Source organism: Belonocnema kinseyi, chromosome 6 (genome assembly GCF_010883055.1).
Source record: "Belonocnema kinseyi isolate 2016_QV_RU_SX_M_011 chromosome 6, B_treatae_v1, whole genome shotgun sequence".
In the NCBI taxonomy this organism is placed as follows: domain Eukaryota; kingdom Metazoa; phylum Arthropoda; class Insecta; order Hymenoptera; family Cynipidae; genus Belonocnema; species Belonocnema kinseyi.
Genome location: NC_046662.1, coordinates 38,240,542 through 38,257,470, shown reverse-complemented (window position 1 = coordinate 38,257,470; position 16,929 = coordinate 38,240,542). Strand labels below are relative to the sequence as shown.

At 27.9% G+C, this 16,929-nt stretch overlaps 1 protein-coding gene across 2 annotated transcripts in view; it reads right to left on the bottom strand.

Moving 5' to 3' along the window:
* Window positions 1-4,094: 4,094 nt before the first annotated feature.
* The window catches only part of LOC117175683 (box A-binding factor-like), a 250,240-nt gene continuing 237,405 nt past the window's right edge, over window positions 4,095-16,929 (bottom strand). Inside the window, exons 6-8 of one of the 2 annotated variants that reach the window (XM_033365412.1) lie at window positions 10,812-10,987; window positions 8,638-8,932; window positions 4,095-5,756 (exon numbers count right to left, since the gene is read on the bottom strand). In XM_033365412.1, the coding sequence (XP_033221303.1) occupies window positions 5,332-5,756; window positions 8,638-8,932; window positions 10,812-10,987 (896 nt within the window). In that variant the 3' untranslated portion in view covers window positions 4,095-5,331. Of the gene's footprint in view, window positions 5,757-8,637; window positions 8,933-10,317; window positions 10,404-10,811; window positions 10,988-16,929 lie in introns of both variants that reach the window. The other variant, XM_033365413.1, reaches the window with a different exon arrangement.

The window sequence follows — 16,929 nt, the reverse complement described above, 5'->3', positions numbered from 1 at the left end:
ATATTCTGCATTTTCTACTTAATTAAGTACAGTTAAAAATTAAGTTTCTCAAAGCTCTGTATGGCTTTGAGTTCATTCTCATCGTGACACTCACGCTGCGCGCTAGATTTTTAACAGACATTTGTAAATGCATATTTTCTGAATCACCTTAAAATAAATAAAAAAACTGCAATACTTTTTTCAGACATTTTTCTATATCTCGCGTTGTTGAATAGGATTTTGATTTTCATATTATTATACGTGGATAAAGCAAAATATCCTACAATACTTCTTTTAGATTTTTTCCGTATCTCGCGTCTTTTGGCGTAATATTGGAATTTTCGATTTTCTGCATATTACTTACGATAAATGAAAACAAAGTTACGAGTTCTATTGGAAAATGTTTAAAAGACATTTTGTAGGATTTTTCAAAAGCTATAATTTCTTTTTGAGAGTTTTTCTGTAGCTTGCGTCGTTTGACCATATTCTAATACTTCCTCAATCATAAATGATGAGACTGTAATAAATTATTACAAATTTGTATCTCTTTTTTGAGTGAATAACTTTTTTCAATTAATTTGTTTTCGTACCTTTTGTCGTTTTTCCACAATTTTTTTCATTTTTATCTTTAATGCCATTTTTATGATTAAAACCAAAACTACGTTCCTATCAAAAAGTGTTTCATACTAAATTTGTAGCTCTTTCTCGGGTAAACAATGTTTGCTAAATCATTTTTTTCGTAACTTCTGTCGTTTTTCTACAAATTTGTATTTTTTTATTTTTAATGTTAGTTTTCACGAATAAAACAAAAAGTACGCGTCCTAACAAGAAGTGATTTTTAACGAATTTGTATATCTTTTTTGGTATCTCAATTTTTGTTAATTCATATTTTTTCGTATGCTGCATTGTTTTATCGAAAAATGAAATTTTTTATTTTTCATGATTTTTTGTTCAATCAAAATTTGAATTTTCGATTTTCCAAGAAAATCCAAAAAGTTGTTATGAAAATCTTGAAGGGCTTTCAATCAACAATGTTTTTCATCTCTTGAATTTTTTTCACATCGTGAGAAAAGTTATCAGTCTTTTTTAATACTATAAATATCCATACATAGAATTTTCAAATTCAGAAAAAAAGTTGTCTCAAAAATTTTTAAAATGCTCTCACTTCTTGATATTTTATTCAAAATGACTGGTTAACGAACTCGTCCTTTCTTTTAGAACCTAAAAAAATGTGTAACAAAAATCGATCTGATCGGTTCATTTTTTCGAGAGTTATCGTGTTAACGGACGGACAGAGAGACACCATCGTAAAAACTTGATTTTCGGATTCAGGGAGTCTCGAAACAAGGAGATCCGTTAAAAACTACGGCGTCCAATTTCAAACAGTTCTAATACTTTCTCAATCATAAATGATGAGAATGTAAAAAATAACAAATTTTCACATTTTTTTAATACATTCATTATTTATTTAGAAAAGTTGGGTCGCGTAGTAGCTAACTAAATTCTTAAGGGATCCCTCGAGACCTATTTAATAAAAAATTATTGTTTACTTTATTTATACACAAAGTGGGCAAAAATCGTAAAATTTAAGATATTGTTTTTTAAAGGAATCTGTTATATCATCAGAGATGGTACTTTACCAACAATAGACAACCCTCCAAACCATGAAGGCAGAAAATCTACACAATATCGATCAAGTTAAGAATCTTCAATAACAGAAAATGCTTAACGTCTAATCAGACTAGATGGAAAATAATATTTCAAATTAAAATTAAAATTATTTTTTGAAAAAAAGATCCTACTCTTTCTTCACTCCGTTGGGAATCGAACCACAAAACTTCAAAACACCTTGCTAAAAATTAGCGTTATTTTCTTGAATTAAGAATTTTTATTCTGATCCCTCTAATAGCTTAATTGGAAGATATTTCTAATCAAAAACGCCGTGCGGATAATAAATTATGCACGCGGTTTGAAAATAATGAGTGATTCGAGGAGAATCGAGGAGTTTCATTTATATAAATGAAAATAATGCTTAAGCAATAAACTTACATTGAGAATGAATCATTTACGAATACTGCTTGTTTATTATATTTTGTTGGAAAATGTTAAGGTACATTATTTTCCTGAAAAATTTTGTTTTTTCTCTCATCCTTAAATATAACTTTTGAACATTAAATATTGTTCATACGCTAACATTTTTTTTTAACATTACGGTCCCAGGCGGAAATATTATGCATAGTTTATACATAGTGTGAAGTTTTATATCGAATATTTTTTTTATACAAAAAATGTACAAAACAAATGAATATTTTATACAATACTTCACACTATGCATAAACTATACATATTATTTCCGCCTGGGGTAAGTTTATGATATATTTTACATGTTATATTTTTCATATGCTTAAAATAATGAAGCTGTTTCCAAATTAGATATAAGCTCTAAATTAAAATCGAAATTTCTTTTTGAAAAACAACAACAAGGAGATCCGCAGAGTATAGTAACATTTTCAAGTAAAACAACAATAAATCACCATTTTTTGTAAATTCAACATTTTTTACTTTTGAAAACCCCGCCTGTATTGGTTAACGTGTGCGGCTGCGCGAGCCGCAACACCGCAGACGAGCTCTGTCGTCTACTCTAAAGCAGTTACGAACGACATTTTTTCTTGTAGTTGAGCCAGTTCAAGCTTCCGTAAAATGAGGTTATTTTTACAAAGTTCTTTCGGTTTTTTAATAGAAACAAACAAAATAAGTGATCGCCTTGTGCTGTTTCTCATACTCAGTTGAGTATTTGTACTAAACCAAATATATTGCAGAAAACACCACTTCAGATGCTTTTAGGACTAAGCTGATTGTTGGAAGAGATAGGGATGAAGGTCAAAAGGAATAAGAGCATGCTAAGAGTTTTTAAATCATAAAGAAGCGTCAAATGAAAAAAATACTAACAAATATTTATTATTTAACACTTTTAACTTTAAAAATGTTGAAAATGTACCCTTTTTTATAAATTGGGCCGTGATTGCGCTGCCCAATTACGGCCCAACTATTAATGGCGGCTAATCTAATTGGGGCCCAGTCTATGTAACGGCTTCAAAAAATCGATTTTTTTTGCTTAAATGGAAGCTTGGCATCCCAAAAACAGGCTGAAAAATTTTCAGAGTCGCAGGTGCCTTCTTTATCCCCTAAAAAACGCGCCTCACGCTAGCCGGCTGATGCTGCCCGTAAAAAAACCAAAAAAAAAATTTTTTTCGACAATTTTCAACATGTAAGTAAATCTTTAAAAAAGCGTTTTTCCCAGTTTCGCATTTTTCAACATTGCCGTCAGGATAACTCAAAAAGTATTTGACCGATTGAGTTCTTCTTGTATATAGATATAGTTGAAATGATTATCTTTTTTCTGAACGACTCTAAACTGAAAAAAATTATTTTTAAACAATTACATACAAATTTTTGGGTAAAAATCAACATTTTTGTTGCAAGGCTCGCCATTTTGTCAAAAATTATGTTTCAACTTCTTTTGGTTCACAAAGGAACTATGAATATAAACTGCACAAAACTTTTTTGTTTTTTTTTGTGTTCGCATCTTCCGGATAAGCATGTTGGACATCCACCATTATGATTGAAAATGTTATAAATATTTATACCTGAAAAAAATTTATTTTGTAGTTCAAAAGTTCCTTAATAGCCTAAAACAAAAAAATAATATAATATTAATATAAATATAATTCCCCAAAAAAATCCCAAAATATGCCCTTATTTTTAGGTTGTTAGATGGATCGCCCCCTTAAATCAATTTCTTTTAATTAAAATGAATAATAAATTTTGGCATTCAGTTTTTTTGTTTTTCTTTTAATTAATTAATAAATTAATATTAAGATATTATGGTTTCCAAATCAAATTATTGTAGCTGGAATAAAAAAAAAATTAATTTTTTATTTATTTATAAGAGTTGCGTGGGTATGAAATAAGAATATACAACACTTTGAAATGTCAAGTCAAATGCTTTTAATTGAAATGAACAAATTTCGATATTTTTTATTTATTTATTTATTTCATGCAAAATTTATTTAGAAGTGTTGCGTCGGGTAGAAAAAATAAGATTCAAGCTGATATTTTCTAGATATCCCGTTTTATTTGAAAATAATGGCTGACTCGGTACAACATTGCAAATATATTACACGAAAATACATTTAGCATATTAAAGATTGTCGAACTAGCTTGCCTATGATACAGTTCTAGTTTTCTAAAAATATATTTTTTGTCTGCTCGACACTCGCGTAACGCGACAATCTCGAATTAGAACGAATCAAATATTGACGCTCATCGACATGCAATCATTGTCTTTATATTTTTTACTTACAACTAGTTGGTCCTTAAGCGTAGTCACTTGTAAAATTACAAGAGTTTTTTTTTTAAAACTAGGGTGTGGTATTTACAGAGACAGAGACGAATTCAATTTGGTATCGTGCAGTTTTGACTTCAGTAGTACTAACTCTAATAACTTCAACGTCTTTGGTAGAAAAGAAGACACAAGAAATCACGATAAAAATGCCACTTCACTTATAGTAAGATTATTTACAAACAAATTCTGAACTTCTTTTCCACTGAATTCGACCATGTCATGTTCAGTCTTCCCTGATTTTTTAGAACCTAGGGATGAAAAATGCGAGTGTGAAAAATTCCAGTCAGTTGGAAATCAATTTATCATCTCTCGGTGGATATAAAACTAGTTCCAAAAGTTTCTCTTTTTTTCAAATTCGGAAAAATCTCGAAACTCCCTTTTACACATTCGCAGAGAAAGACCGATGTAATATAGAAAATATTAAAAATAATAACAGGAGAATCGTTGAGTCTCTGAAATTACGCTAATACAATAGTCTATTTACAGGAGACTAATACACAGTTAATTGGCCTCTTGACCCTCGCGAATTTTTTTTCACTCAAGTATTATTTACACTATTGAAGATACATATTGTTTTTATATACAAAGACTCTTGCGTGCAAAAGTGTGTTAACAATTGCCAATTTTAAAGGCACACAATGACAAACGTTAATTTGGAAAAAAATCATTATCCATTTTGAAAGGTATTGTACTTATCTCTAATACAATCTTTGAACTTTCTTTGAGTTTCATAATGGCATGAAACGAAAAATTAATCTAATATATAAAAAAAAGAAGGTTTTCAATAAAATACTCAATATTGAAGAAAATAAAAATTATAAAACTTTAAAAACAATAAAGTTAGCTTTTGATAGGTCAGAAAGTTTTGGTCATAATTATGAGATTCAAGCAAGGTTTCGGTTGTTGATTTGTACAATATTTTCCCATATTGTTCGGTATTGTCAAAATCAAACGGAATGGCCGCTTCCGGCAAGCAAAACAGTTGGCCTTTCCAAGTGGCTATTTTCGAGCTTTTGCCGTTTTCTCACTGGACCGGAAGTGCAATTTTCGAGGGTGACAATGTGAGGTGAGGGAAGTTGACGTTGTTCAGGTGAATGTCCGGCTGATACCAAAACTGGAGAACGAGCAGAGCAGGGTGGAGAAGGACACTCAACTTTCAAAGAGTGGCTTTCTAACAACTGGTGTTGTTGAGGTTGTTGCTGCTGTTGGTGGTGTTGCTGAGAAGCAGTCATATCGTAAAATAAGCCTGACATGGCTTGATAAGGATTTGTTGCAAGTCTGCTTCCAGTTTGGGGACTTGAATTGTAGAGAGAGCTTGCATAGTTGGCTTGAGCCACACTTGTGTGAGCCATTCTCAACTCACTGTAATTATCTGGAAATTATACAAAAAAAAAAAAATGAAGTTGAATACAAAATTATGACAATCATTTTTTTTGTATTTGTTCATTATTCATTTATTGCGTCGGTAAAATAATAAGATGTAACCTCTCAATTGTCAAATTAAGTTCAAGTAATTAATATAAATAACAAATTATGACATTCGTTCTGTTTGCATTCGTTTAGAAAAGTTGCGATTTTCAAAATGACATTCATGTAACTGAAATGAATATCATATGATGAAATTTATTTTTCATTTATTCATCATTCATTTATAAAAGACGTTATAAAAGGCGTTTATAGAAGAGTTGCGTTGAGATGAAATAATAAAATCCAAACCTCTCAATTTTAAAATCAAATTCATGTAATTGAAATGAATAACAAATTATGATTTTCGTCTTTTTTCATTTATTCATAATTAATTTATAAATTAATTTTAAATTTCATTAGCAAATTAAATAATTTTTTGATTGATTCATTATTCATTTATAAAAGACGTTATAAAAGGCAACATTTACTTAGAATAGTTGCTTCGACATGAAATAATAAAATCCAAACAAAATGAATTAAATGAAATACATAAAAAATTATGACATTCTTTTTTTTTATTAATTTTTTATTTGTTACTAATTCATTATTCATTTAGAAGAGTTACATTGAGATGAAATAATAAAATGCAAAACCCCTCAATAGTTAATGAAATTTATATAATTAAAATGAATAACAAATTATGATATTTTTTTTCTAATTCATTCAAAATTTATTTTAAAAAGTTGCGTCAAGATGGAATAGTAAAATCCAAACGAAATGAATGAAATGAATAAGAGACTATGACATTCTTTTTTTTAATTTATTTTATTTTCATTTGTTTATTTAGAAGAGTTGCGTCGAGATGAAATAATAAAATCCAAACGAAATGAATGAAAAGAAGAAATGAAAAATTATGACAATCTTTTTTTTTTATTTTCATTTATTCATTTAGAAGAGTTGCAATGGGATAAAATAATAAGATCCAAACCTCTGGATTGTTAAATAAAATTCACCTAATAAATGAATAACAAATTATGACGTTCATTTTTTTCATTCATTTAGAAGAGTTGCGTCGGGATGAAATAATAAAATCCAAATGAAATAAATAAAAAATTAGATTATTTTTTTCCTATTTATTCATTATTCATTTGGAAGAGTTGCATTGAGATGAAATAAAAAGATCGAAACCTATCAACTGTAATATCAAGTTCACCTAATTGAAATGAATAACAAATTATGACATCCATTTTTCCATACATATGTTAAATGTTCAATATTATAAAAAAATGCTCACGATTTATTTAAAATGTCAAATATTTTAAAATTCATGAATTTTAATATTGTTGCGTGAAACAAAAAATAAATTATTCGAGCATTTAATCATTTTAAATTGAATAATTTGTACAAACATGCACAATTTATAAATTAAAGAATCAAATGTTCAAAATTTCTTTTGAAAACGTTACCATTTACAGTTTTCAAATAGATATTTTATTTAAATTTTTAAGTTGAAACGTTAAAAACTAAATATTCTATTTAAATCCTTTTTTAAATTTAATATTGTAAACTGAAAACCTTTAAAACTGTATTCGAATAATAAAATTTCTTAATAATAAAATGATCGAATTGGAAAATTCACGAGCAATAAAAATTGCCAAATACTATATAACAGTACCGAATTACAAAATTAACGATAAGTAAACTTTTCGACAAATTTATATTAACGAATTAAAAACTTCCTGATAGAAAATTGCCGAATTATAAAATATCCGAAGCAAAAAATTTCTTAATCATAAAATACTTGGATTTAAAGAGTTAACATTTTTTTATAAATATTATTTATTTATTAAAAATATAATAATTAAATTTAAAACAAATAATGTTTAAAGTTTCTAAAATTATTGTTTGAATTTAAAATAACAATAATTAAAAAATATATATTTCTGGATAAGATATTTTTCAATTGTAGCTATTTTAAATTCAAAAAATAACTTTAGATACTTTAAACATTTAAAATATTTTTTATATAGAAATATTTGATTACTGTATTTTTAATATATAAATAATATTCGTTTAAAAAATTTGTTTAATTGATTAAACCTGGGAATTTTATAATCCGGGAATTTTACGGTTCTAATATTTTATAATTCGGGAATTTTATTATTTGGGAATATGCAATTTTATAATATAATAAACTGTGGGGAATTTTAAAGTATCGAGAATTTTATTTTTCAGGATCTTTCAGTCGTACCATTAAATCATAAATATTTTCTAATTTATGTGCTGTAATGTTTAAAATTAAACAACATTAAATATAAATCGTTATTTTAATATTGAATCATGTCAAATCGCAGTTTCATTTTTAATTATTTTAATTATTTGAAAAATGACACAAAATAATTAAAAATTACAAAAATGAATTTTTAAAACCGGGGATGTTTAAAAATGTTAAAGTACATGGAAAACTTTGAAACTTCAAAATTTTAAGTTAAATAATTGAAATTTGAAATGATGATGTTAAAAATTATTTCCAATTTGCTTAAATCCTTTGATGACTCAAAAATATCAATTTTTAAGCTATAAGCATTTGATGGAACACACAAAATATTAATATTTGGGCGTTCTTTAAATTATCAACCAAACATTCACTCTAGCAAAATATTTGGTTAAAAAGAAAAGCGTTAGTGGATCAACCACATATTTTGTTTGTCCATATAGTCCATATTGTCTATATTATCAACATATAACTTATTATAAATAATTATTATAAAATACATATTATATAATTATAAAGTTTAAATATCTTTAATAACTAGTTTTAATTTTTAATAAAAAAAATTACATACCAGGATCAAATTTGAAGTTGTTGTTGTTGTTATTATTATTAGTATTGTTGTTGTTTATGCAGGGTGCAACATTTCCAGTGATAGGAGTGTTGGATGACTTCATGGTACCCTTTGGTTTTCGCTTGCGAGTCTGAATATTATCTTTCTTCATCGCTAAAGGCCTATTGACTCCATGGAGTTTGAAATAAAGTCCACAAGCATTGCAAACTGATTCCCCTACTTGATTGCGACGCCACAACGAAGTCGTACTTGTTTGACAATTGCTACATGAAAGACCTGCTCGTCTCGATGCAGACTGTAGAAACGAAAAAATTATTATTTTCCATTTTTCAAAACAAAAAATCTTTTTCAACGTTTCAGTCTCATCAAAAAACCAAATTATACTTCTCCATACAATATAGAATCAAGTTGTTCTAAATATGGAATCAAATCTATTTTTAATATTATTCTCTGCAAAATGTACTCTTATGTAGAATTTGTTGTAAATATTTCATTAATTCCTGCAAAAACGGTATAATTGTTTATTTTATTGAAAAGAAAAAAGCGAAATTGATTCCATATTGTATATGGAATACTGAATAAAGACACTCAAACGTATCAGATTTTTAATTTTCGAGAAAAGATGAGACACAATTGTGAAAGTTTTTTTTTCTTTTTTTTTTTTTTCTTGAAAGATTTCACATTTGCGCCTACAGAAAAGAGGAAGCAATATGTGTTATTGCCAGAGGCATCTTGCACAAAAATCAGCTTTTAAAAAATGGGTTTTATTCATTTTTTAATTTAGTTTATGCTTTAAGATTTCATCCTGATGGAGTAAAAATAAAAAATCTCGATTTTGTTTAGTGATTTACCGCCTTTGTGCAAGAGACCTTCGACCATCAAGATCGACCGGAGAAGAGGAAATAAAGCCACCACCTCGCGCGAAGTCACGCTCGCCTGCAAATTTATCAACATCAATGTTACATTGTTTCAAAATTGAAAGCGAAACAAGATTTATGAAAATGCAGTCAGTGTCAGAGACGATAATTATTAATCAATCCAACAATTTTTTCGGGAACATTATTTTTCTCGACTCTAATTTTTTTTTGTCCAGGCTTAACGTGATTTCGGGAAGGAGAGTGGTTATACCATGGGTATAGTGGCACCTCAAGCTACGACAGATCTCGAAGATAGAAACGATGAAAAGAAGGAGGTGCGTAAACAGAAAATGAGAAGAAGATGACGTGAATGATTTGAGAGTTCGAAATCCTTTTTTTTTTTTTCAAAAATTATCGTTTTAATTCCAGATTTCGCATTGCCTTCTCTGATTAATTCCAGTCTTTCCAAATAGGACTCAAGTTCTGAAGAAATGGACTAAGGGAACAAAGGAAATATTTAACACAAGGATTAATTGATGAATAATTCAAAATTTTTAAAAATAAATAAAACAACAACAAAAAACATAAAAACAACTTCAGTCAGTGACTTAAAATTAAGGTCGTTTAGTCCATTTTGTCAGCCATAGAATAATTCACACAAGAGAGGTAAGGCAAGAAAAAAAAATTGTTTGAAGCAAGAAATGAGAGAAAGAGGATACATGAATGAAAGAAAGAAAGAAAGAAAGAAAGAAAGAAAGAAAGAAAGAGAGAGAGAGCAAGTGAGAAAAAGAAAGACAATGTAGGGGCGGGGGATGACACCTACCAAACGGCGGCTCGATTTCTCCTCGAGGGCGCGAGGGGCGCCACTATACCCATAGAAGCTTTTGCAGAATTCGCCCTGGTCCGCCACTGAAACAGACAGGAGGCCATACGTTAGGTGTGTTTAATCAAAAAAGACTTATCATGCTGAGATTAGTTTTTATCAAAAAATCGAGGCCATAAAATTCTCCTTTTTTTAATTATTATTATTTTTTTTTTTAACACCATGGGCGAATTTCCACATAGGCTCCTGGTCGCCTTTTCGAGGCATAATTGCCACCGGTCGTACACGAGAAATCTGAAGACAACTTTTTGCATGAATTAAACATTTATTGATGAATTTTCATATTTGTTGGTGAATTTTCACTTATTGCTCCCTCTTTTTTTCTCTTATCTCTTGCACGGTTTTCAAGATACGCTTGTATTTTTTTTTATCTTTTTTTTTTTTTATCTTAAGGATATCTTTTCTCGTGTGACCAGGGCGGGACCATCGCTTACCAGGCGCCGTGTTTGTTTGACCAATGGTCGATTCATTCCATTCATCTTGTGATAGAGGCCGCATGCGTTGCAGAGATAATGGCCGGTTCCGTCTCGTCGCCATAAGGGGGTGGAAATTGCCCCACAATTCACACACTCACGGCCCTCAGTAAAGTACTCCGCCTCGATGTTGTGCACTATATTTCGTACATATTCGTGGATACTAATTTTTTTGTACAACATCTTTTTTATATAAAACCTTGCGATATACGTGTGACGTCTTTTATATAATTAAAATTTAACATCAGGATTTATTCTAATTAATCTTTAAGGTATAATATTAACAATTTAATGTGTGCAAAAGAATTTCCATGGAAATTGACCAATTTTATTCCTGCTTTCCGCAAGTTCTGTTGCAAATTTCATTTCTTTTACAGAATAAATTATAAGACGATCGAAACTTAAAAATTTGAATTTTCCAAAAATGTAGTTATTAAAAATATAGGATTCTTGAAAATAAAACCAAGAATCCAATGACCAAATTTGAATAACCAACATCAAATGCTCCTATTGTGGGAATTCTATACATTTAATTGATTATTGGACGTTAAACAGGATTTTAAATTTTATTTTCATCTAATTTAAATTTCTTAAATTCTAATGCAGTTCTTCAAACATTCATAAATGTTCTTGCCAGGTGTTTCTACTTTCATAAGACATAATTTATTTCCTTTTGTTCCTTTCAAATTTATTCTACAGGTTTATTTGGGACAATTTTTGTACAAATAACGTGAATTTTATACTCTTTCAATTTAAAATTAAACAAATTTTGTAAATATTTTCAATTTGAACATTAAAAAATTTCGACGATGTAATCGGGACCGCAAAATTCCGAAAACTAAAGTTTCCGACACTATAAAATTTAAAAATAATAGAATTCCCGTATAATAAAATTCCCGAATTGGAAAAATTCCCGACCAACTCATAATATTGCCGAATTTGAAAATACCTGAATAAAAAAATTCACTACAAGAAAATTGCCGAATTATAAAATATACAAACTGGAAAATTCTTTAATTATAAAATTTTTCATTTTAATTTTTTTATAAATATTATTTATATTTAATTTCATTTATTTGAAAATTTTAATGGAAAACTTAAAAAATTAACTATTCGCTCATTTAATCGTTCCAATTCGACAATTTATAAAATCATAAACAATTTCAAAATAAAAGATGAAAATATTCCAAATTTGTATTAAAAACGTTACTATTTACCGTTTTTTGACAATTATTTGATTCACAATTTTTAATATGAAACACTACAAATTAAACAGTATTAAATTAGTTTCTTTCTTCAATTTAATATTTTAAGCTAAAAATCTTCAAACATAATCGTTTTAAATTAAATGTAAGTTATGAATATTTGGATATTGCCAGATTTGAAAATACCCTGATAATAAAATTTACGACAAAAAATTGTCGAACTAGAAAATAATCAATTTTAAAAATTAAAATTTTTTTATAAATATCATTTATTTAGAAAAAATAAAATAATCACACAATTGTGTAAAAAAATATTTTCAATGTTCAAAGTTCCTAAAACTAGTACTTAAATTGAAAATAACAAGAACTGAACAAAATATATTTCTGGATAAGGTTTTTTTCCAATTCAAAAAATAATTTTATAAACTTTCAACATTAAAAATATTTTTTATAAATCAATCAAATCTATAAAAGAAAATTATTTAAACTCGGGAATTTCATCACTTACGAATTTCCCATTTTAGATATTTTGTAAATCGGAAATTTCCAGATATGGTAATATTATAAACTGCTGGGAATTTTATTGTTCGGGACTTTTCCCCTTCAGAAATTTTATTCATTGTTAGGAATTTTATTTTTTAGGATTTTTCAGTGGACCCAATATTTACAGGTAAAAATTTAGCTGTTTTGTAAATAATTCATCTTTTTTAATGAAATATTCAACAATCTTGTTAAGAATTTTTTCCTTGTTTTAGAATCGTATTTTTTGCTAAAACATTCATATTTTTGGCGACAAATTTATCTTTTTGATTAAAAATTTAACTAATTTTAGTTCCGGCTAGTTGAATTTTCCAATTTAAATGTCATAATTGTCGATATTAGACATTTACAATTAAAAATCTTTCACTCACATTTTTTAGTTAATTACCTTCAATTCAAAATTTATAAATCTCAAAAGCAATTCAAATAAAAATTGATTAATCTTAAATTTTTGGAATTTAATACTCAATAATAAATACTGCAATTATTGAATTTAATAATTTCACTGTTTAACATAAAAGTTCCGTACTACTTAACAAATCATTTTTTTAAAGATATTCTCTGAAATTTCTATGGAAATTAATGGTAAAATATGTAAATAAAAATTGAAGCTTTTTCAAATTATTACCCTTTAAAGAGAAATTCATCCGGATTTTGTAACTAAAAGCTTACGAGGGAAAAAAATAGAATAACAGAAAAACATTGTGCTTTATTTACTGTACGATATCAGTGGCCCCTTTTTACATTTTACACGTTCGCTCAGCACAATTGTCCGGCTTTTCACAGTCGTTATAGTGCGATAAAAACGTGCGAGTACAATATACATCGCTCACGGCTTTGTCTTTTATGCCTTTATGGAAAAAAGTAGAGGCTTTCAGGTTTTTTTTTCTTATCTTTCAACAGTTTCAGATTTTTTTTGTGATTTGTAAAACTGAAAAGAATGATTTTATTTTAAAAAGTCGAAATCTCAATTAAAAATTGATAGTATTAAAAATTCATAATTTAGAATTTAATGCTAAATTTTTAAGGATTTAGACACTTTAGGCTTAAAACTTAAATGCTGTTTCCAGGTGCAAAATTAAAAACTTAAAAACATTTTTACAGCCTTGAATTCTAAAAAAAATTAATTATATGTTTTTTATTTCAACAATCTTTCTCCAAATGATTTTGTTGTTACTATTTTTAAAAAGCCATAATTTACTCAAATTCAAACATTTTTGAAAATTTGTAAAAATTAAAAATATAAGATTTTGCAAAAATAATTATTTTTCGTAAGTTTTCAACTTTTTTTTATAAAAACTGATATTTTTTGTTCATAAAATCTGACTGGGAATATCATTTCAATTCTTAAAAACATTAATAAACTTTTTTTTATGAGACCGAATAATAGAATAATCAAACATAATATTACTGATGTTATTTCAAATAATTAAAGTTTATTTTAAAGGAAAAAACTTTAAATTTACAAGCAGTGGTTTTTGAAATTTCATTTTTTCTTACTAGTTTTTGGAAAATGATTGAAGTTAACTCTACTGTTTCCAACCCCCCCCCCCACCCCCTCCGAAAAAAGTCACCAATTTTCAAAATTAAACTATTTTTAAAGAATTGGTAAGAAGTGAAACTAATAAAAAAATTCAATTACAAAGAACCTTTTAAAAATAATTATTTTTCGAAAGTTTTAAACTTTTTTCATTAAAAAAACGTTTCTTTAAAAAAAAATATGACTCATTTGAGAAATTTAAAATAGTGACATGAGAATTTTAAAAATATTGAATCGAAGATTGAACTATTTTTGAAATTTAGTATGAAAATCGTGTGAAATTTTGTCGCATCCTTTAAAATACCCTAAAGACTTTGAAATTCACTTAAACACTTCAGAATGCCTGAAATTTGTTGAGATTTTCTCAAAATTCCTAGAAAACTCGTCAACATTTTAAATTTCTTGAAATCTTTAAAATCACTTTAGATCTGTAGAAATCTGATAAGGAGTAGGAATCTCTTGAAAATTTCAAAGGTCCAATCAACTAAGGAATAATTTTGAAAATATGTTTAAAGGCAAAGAAAAAATAGTTTTATTAACGACAAACTTAAAAAATAGTGGAATTAGTGTCATTTTTCCACCATAAAATGCTCCTATTGCAATTTTAAAAAAAGATACAAAACTTTTGTAAAAAAGAAAAGAAAAAGTTCTTTTTTTGGAAAAAAATAAAACGAGGAAAGAAAAATGAGAAAGGAGCCAACCAAATCCTCTTCATTCTCTTTTCTTATTTATTTCGTCTTTTTTTAAATTATTATTATCAAATCACAATTAAAAAAAGAGCATTTGCAAAAAATATTCACCAACGTTTCGGCACTCATATAGAACCCTTATAAAGGCTAATGAAAAATTCGAGCAGGCAGGAACAACAACGAAACCACGATGTTTCGTTGCTGTTTCTGCCTGCTCCAATTTTTTGTTAGCCTTGATAAGGGTGCTATATGAGTACCGAAACGTTGGTGATTATTTTTTATAAATATTTTTTTTATTGTGATTTGGTAATAATAAAAATAAAAAAAACAAAAGAAATAAAAAAAGTTGTGCCACTAAAAATAGAACAATTTTCTCACTTATAAAAAAAAGTATATGTAAAAAATAATCACCAACGTTTCGGCACTGATACAGCATCCTTATCAAGGCAAAAAATTCGAGGATGCAAGAACAGCAACGAAACATCGTGGTTTCGTTGCTACTCCGGCCTGCTCTAAATTTTTTTGCATTGATAAGGGTTCACTGAGTGCCGAAACGTTGGTCAAAATTTTTTCACTTGTTTTTTTTTTATTGTGATTTGATAATAATGAAAATAAATAAGACGAAAGAAATAAAAAAAGTTGTGCAATTAAAAAACGGAGAATTTTCTCGCAGTAAAATCCTAAAACAAAAATTTTCTGAAGACAGCTAACTCTAATTCTATAATTCCTTAATTTGAGTAACATTTACCCTTATTTTCGAATAACTTCCGCTGTACTTTTGTGAAGGTTCTCATGAATGATTTGCGTGGCATCATCTTTGAAAATTGCAGGGGCAAACGGAAACCCCATAGAGGTCTTGAAGAGGTGGAATGAGGGTGATGTGATGTAGTTAAAAAATTTTAAAAACATAAGTGGTTCTTTGGCGAGCAAAAGTCTGTTACACATGCTGCCTGCTGAATCCAGAGGCCCAGGAGGAGCCTTTTAACATACCGCGCCCGGTCTCGAGTGTGCCGGGATTTTAAGTTTAACTTTAACCGACCAGACACCACGCTACCGACTCTGACACTTTCATATATAATACCAAGGAGCACCATCTCTGTCGTGCATCATCCTGAGAACCTGGACACGTGGCTGGCCTCAAATTAATTCAAAATAGAGTCGCCACTCTTGAATCTAAGAACACTTTCGATTTATTTCCGTCGGTGAAAAAAAGCTCGTAAGTACGATGAGCAACTAGGAAGAGAATCTGGAGACCATTCCATCAATGGTTACCAGATTTGTAATTCGTCAAAATAATTCAATATCTTTTATGACATTATTCGTACTGGGTGGCGACTCGGCGGACGATTTCAAATTCCCGGTTATTGTCCGAGTTTTCCCGATCAAATTTTTCAATTTTACCGGTCAAAAAATTGCAAAATAAATGATTTTTAAAATAAAAATATGAGTCTTCAACTGGAATGGTTGAATTTTAAACCAAAAATATGAAATTTCAACTAAAATGATGAATATTTAACTAGAATACTTACAATTTTCAATCAAGAAGGTATATTTTTTTAAACAATACGATTAATTTTCTAACAAAAAGATTATTTTTAAAACAACAAAATTAATTTTTTACCAAAAAATACAATATTTCAACAAAATACATGAATTTTTAACGAAATACTTAAATTTTCAATTAAAGAAGACAAATATTTAATTAAATAGTTGAATTTTTCACTAAGAAAAAAGAATTTTCAACCGAAAATGGAATAGTTACGTTTTTAGTTAAAAACATTTGATTTTAAACCTAACGGATAAATTTACAAGTAAGTGATGAATCTTCAACTGGAATAGTTGAATTTTAAACCAAAAGGATGAGTTTCCAACTAAAAACAATGAATTTTCAACTGAAATAGTTGAATTTTCAAAAAGAAATTTTTTTTACTAAAAATTATAAATTGTTCACCAGAACTGAAATAATTAAGGTTTAGGTAAAAAAAATCAATGTTCAGCCAAAAAATATGAATTTTCAACTAAGAAAGAGAATTTTTCAACAAAAAATTCTACAATTAAAATTTTTAGTCAGAAAAGGTAAAATCAATTCGAATAATAGTTACATT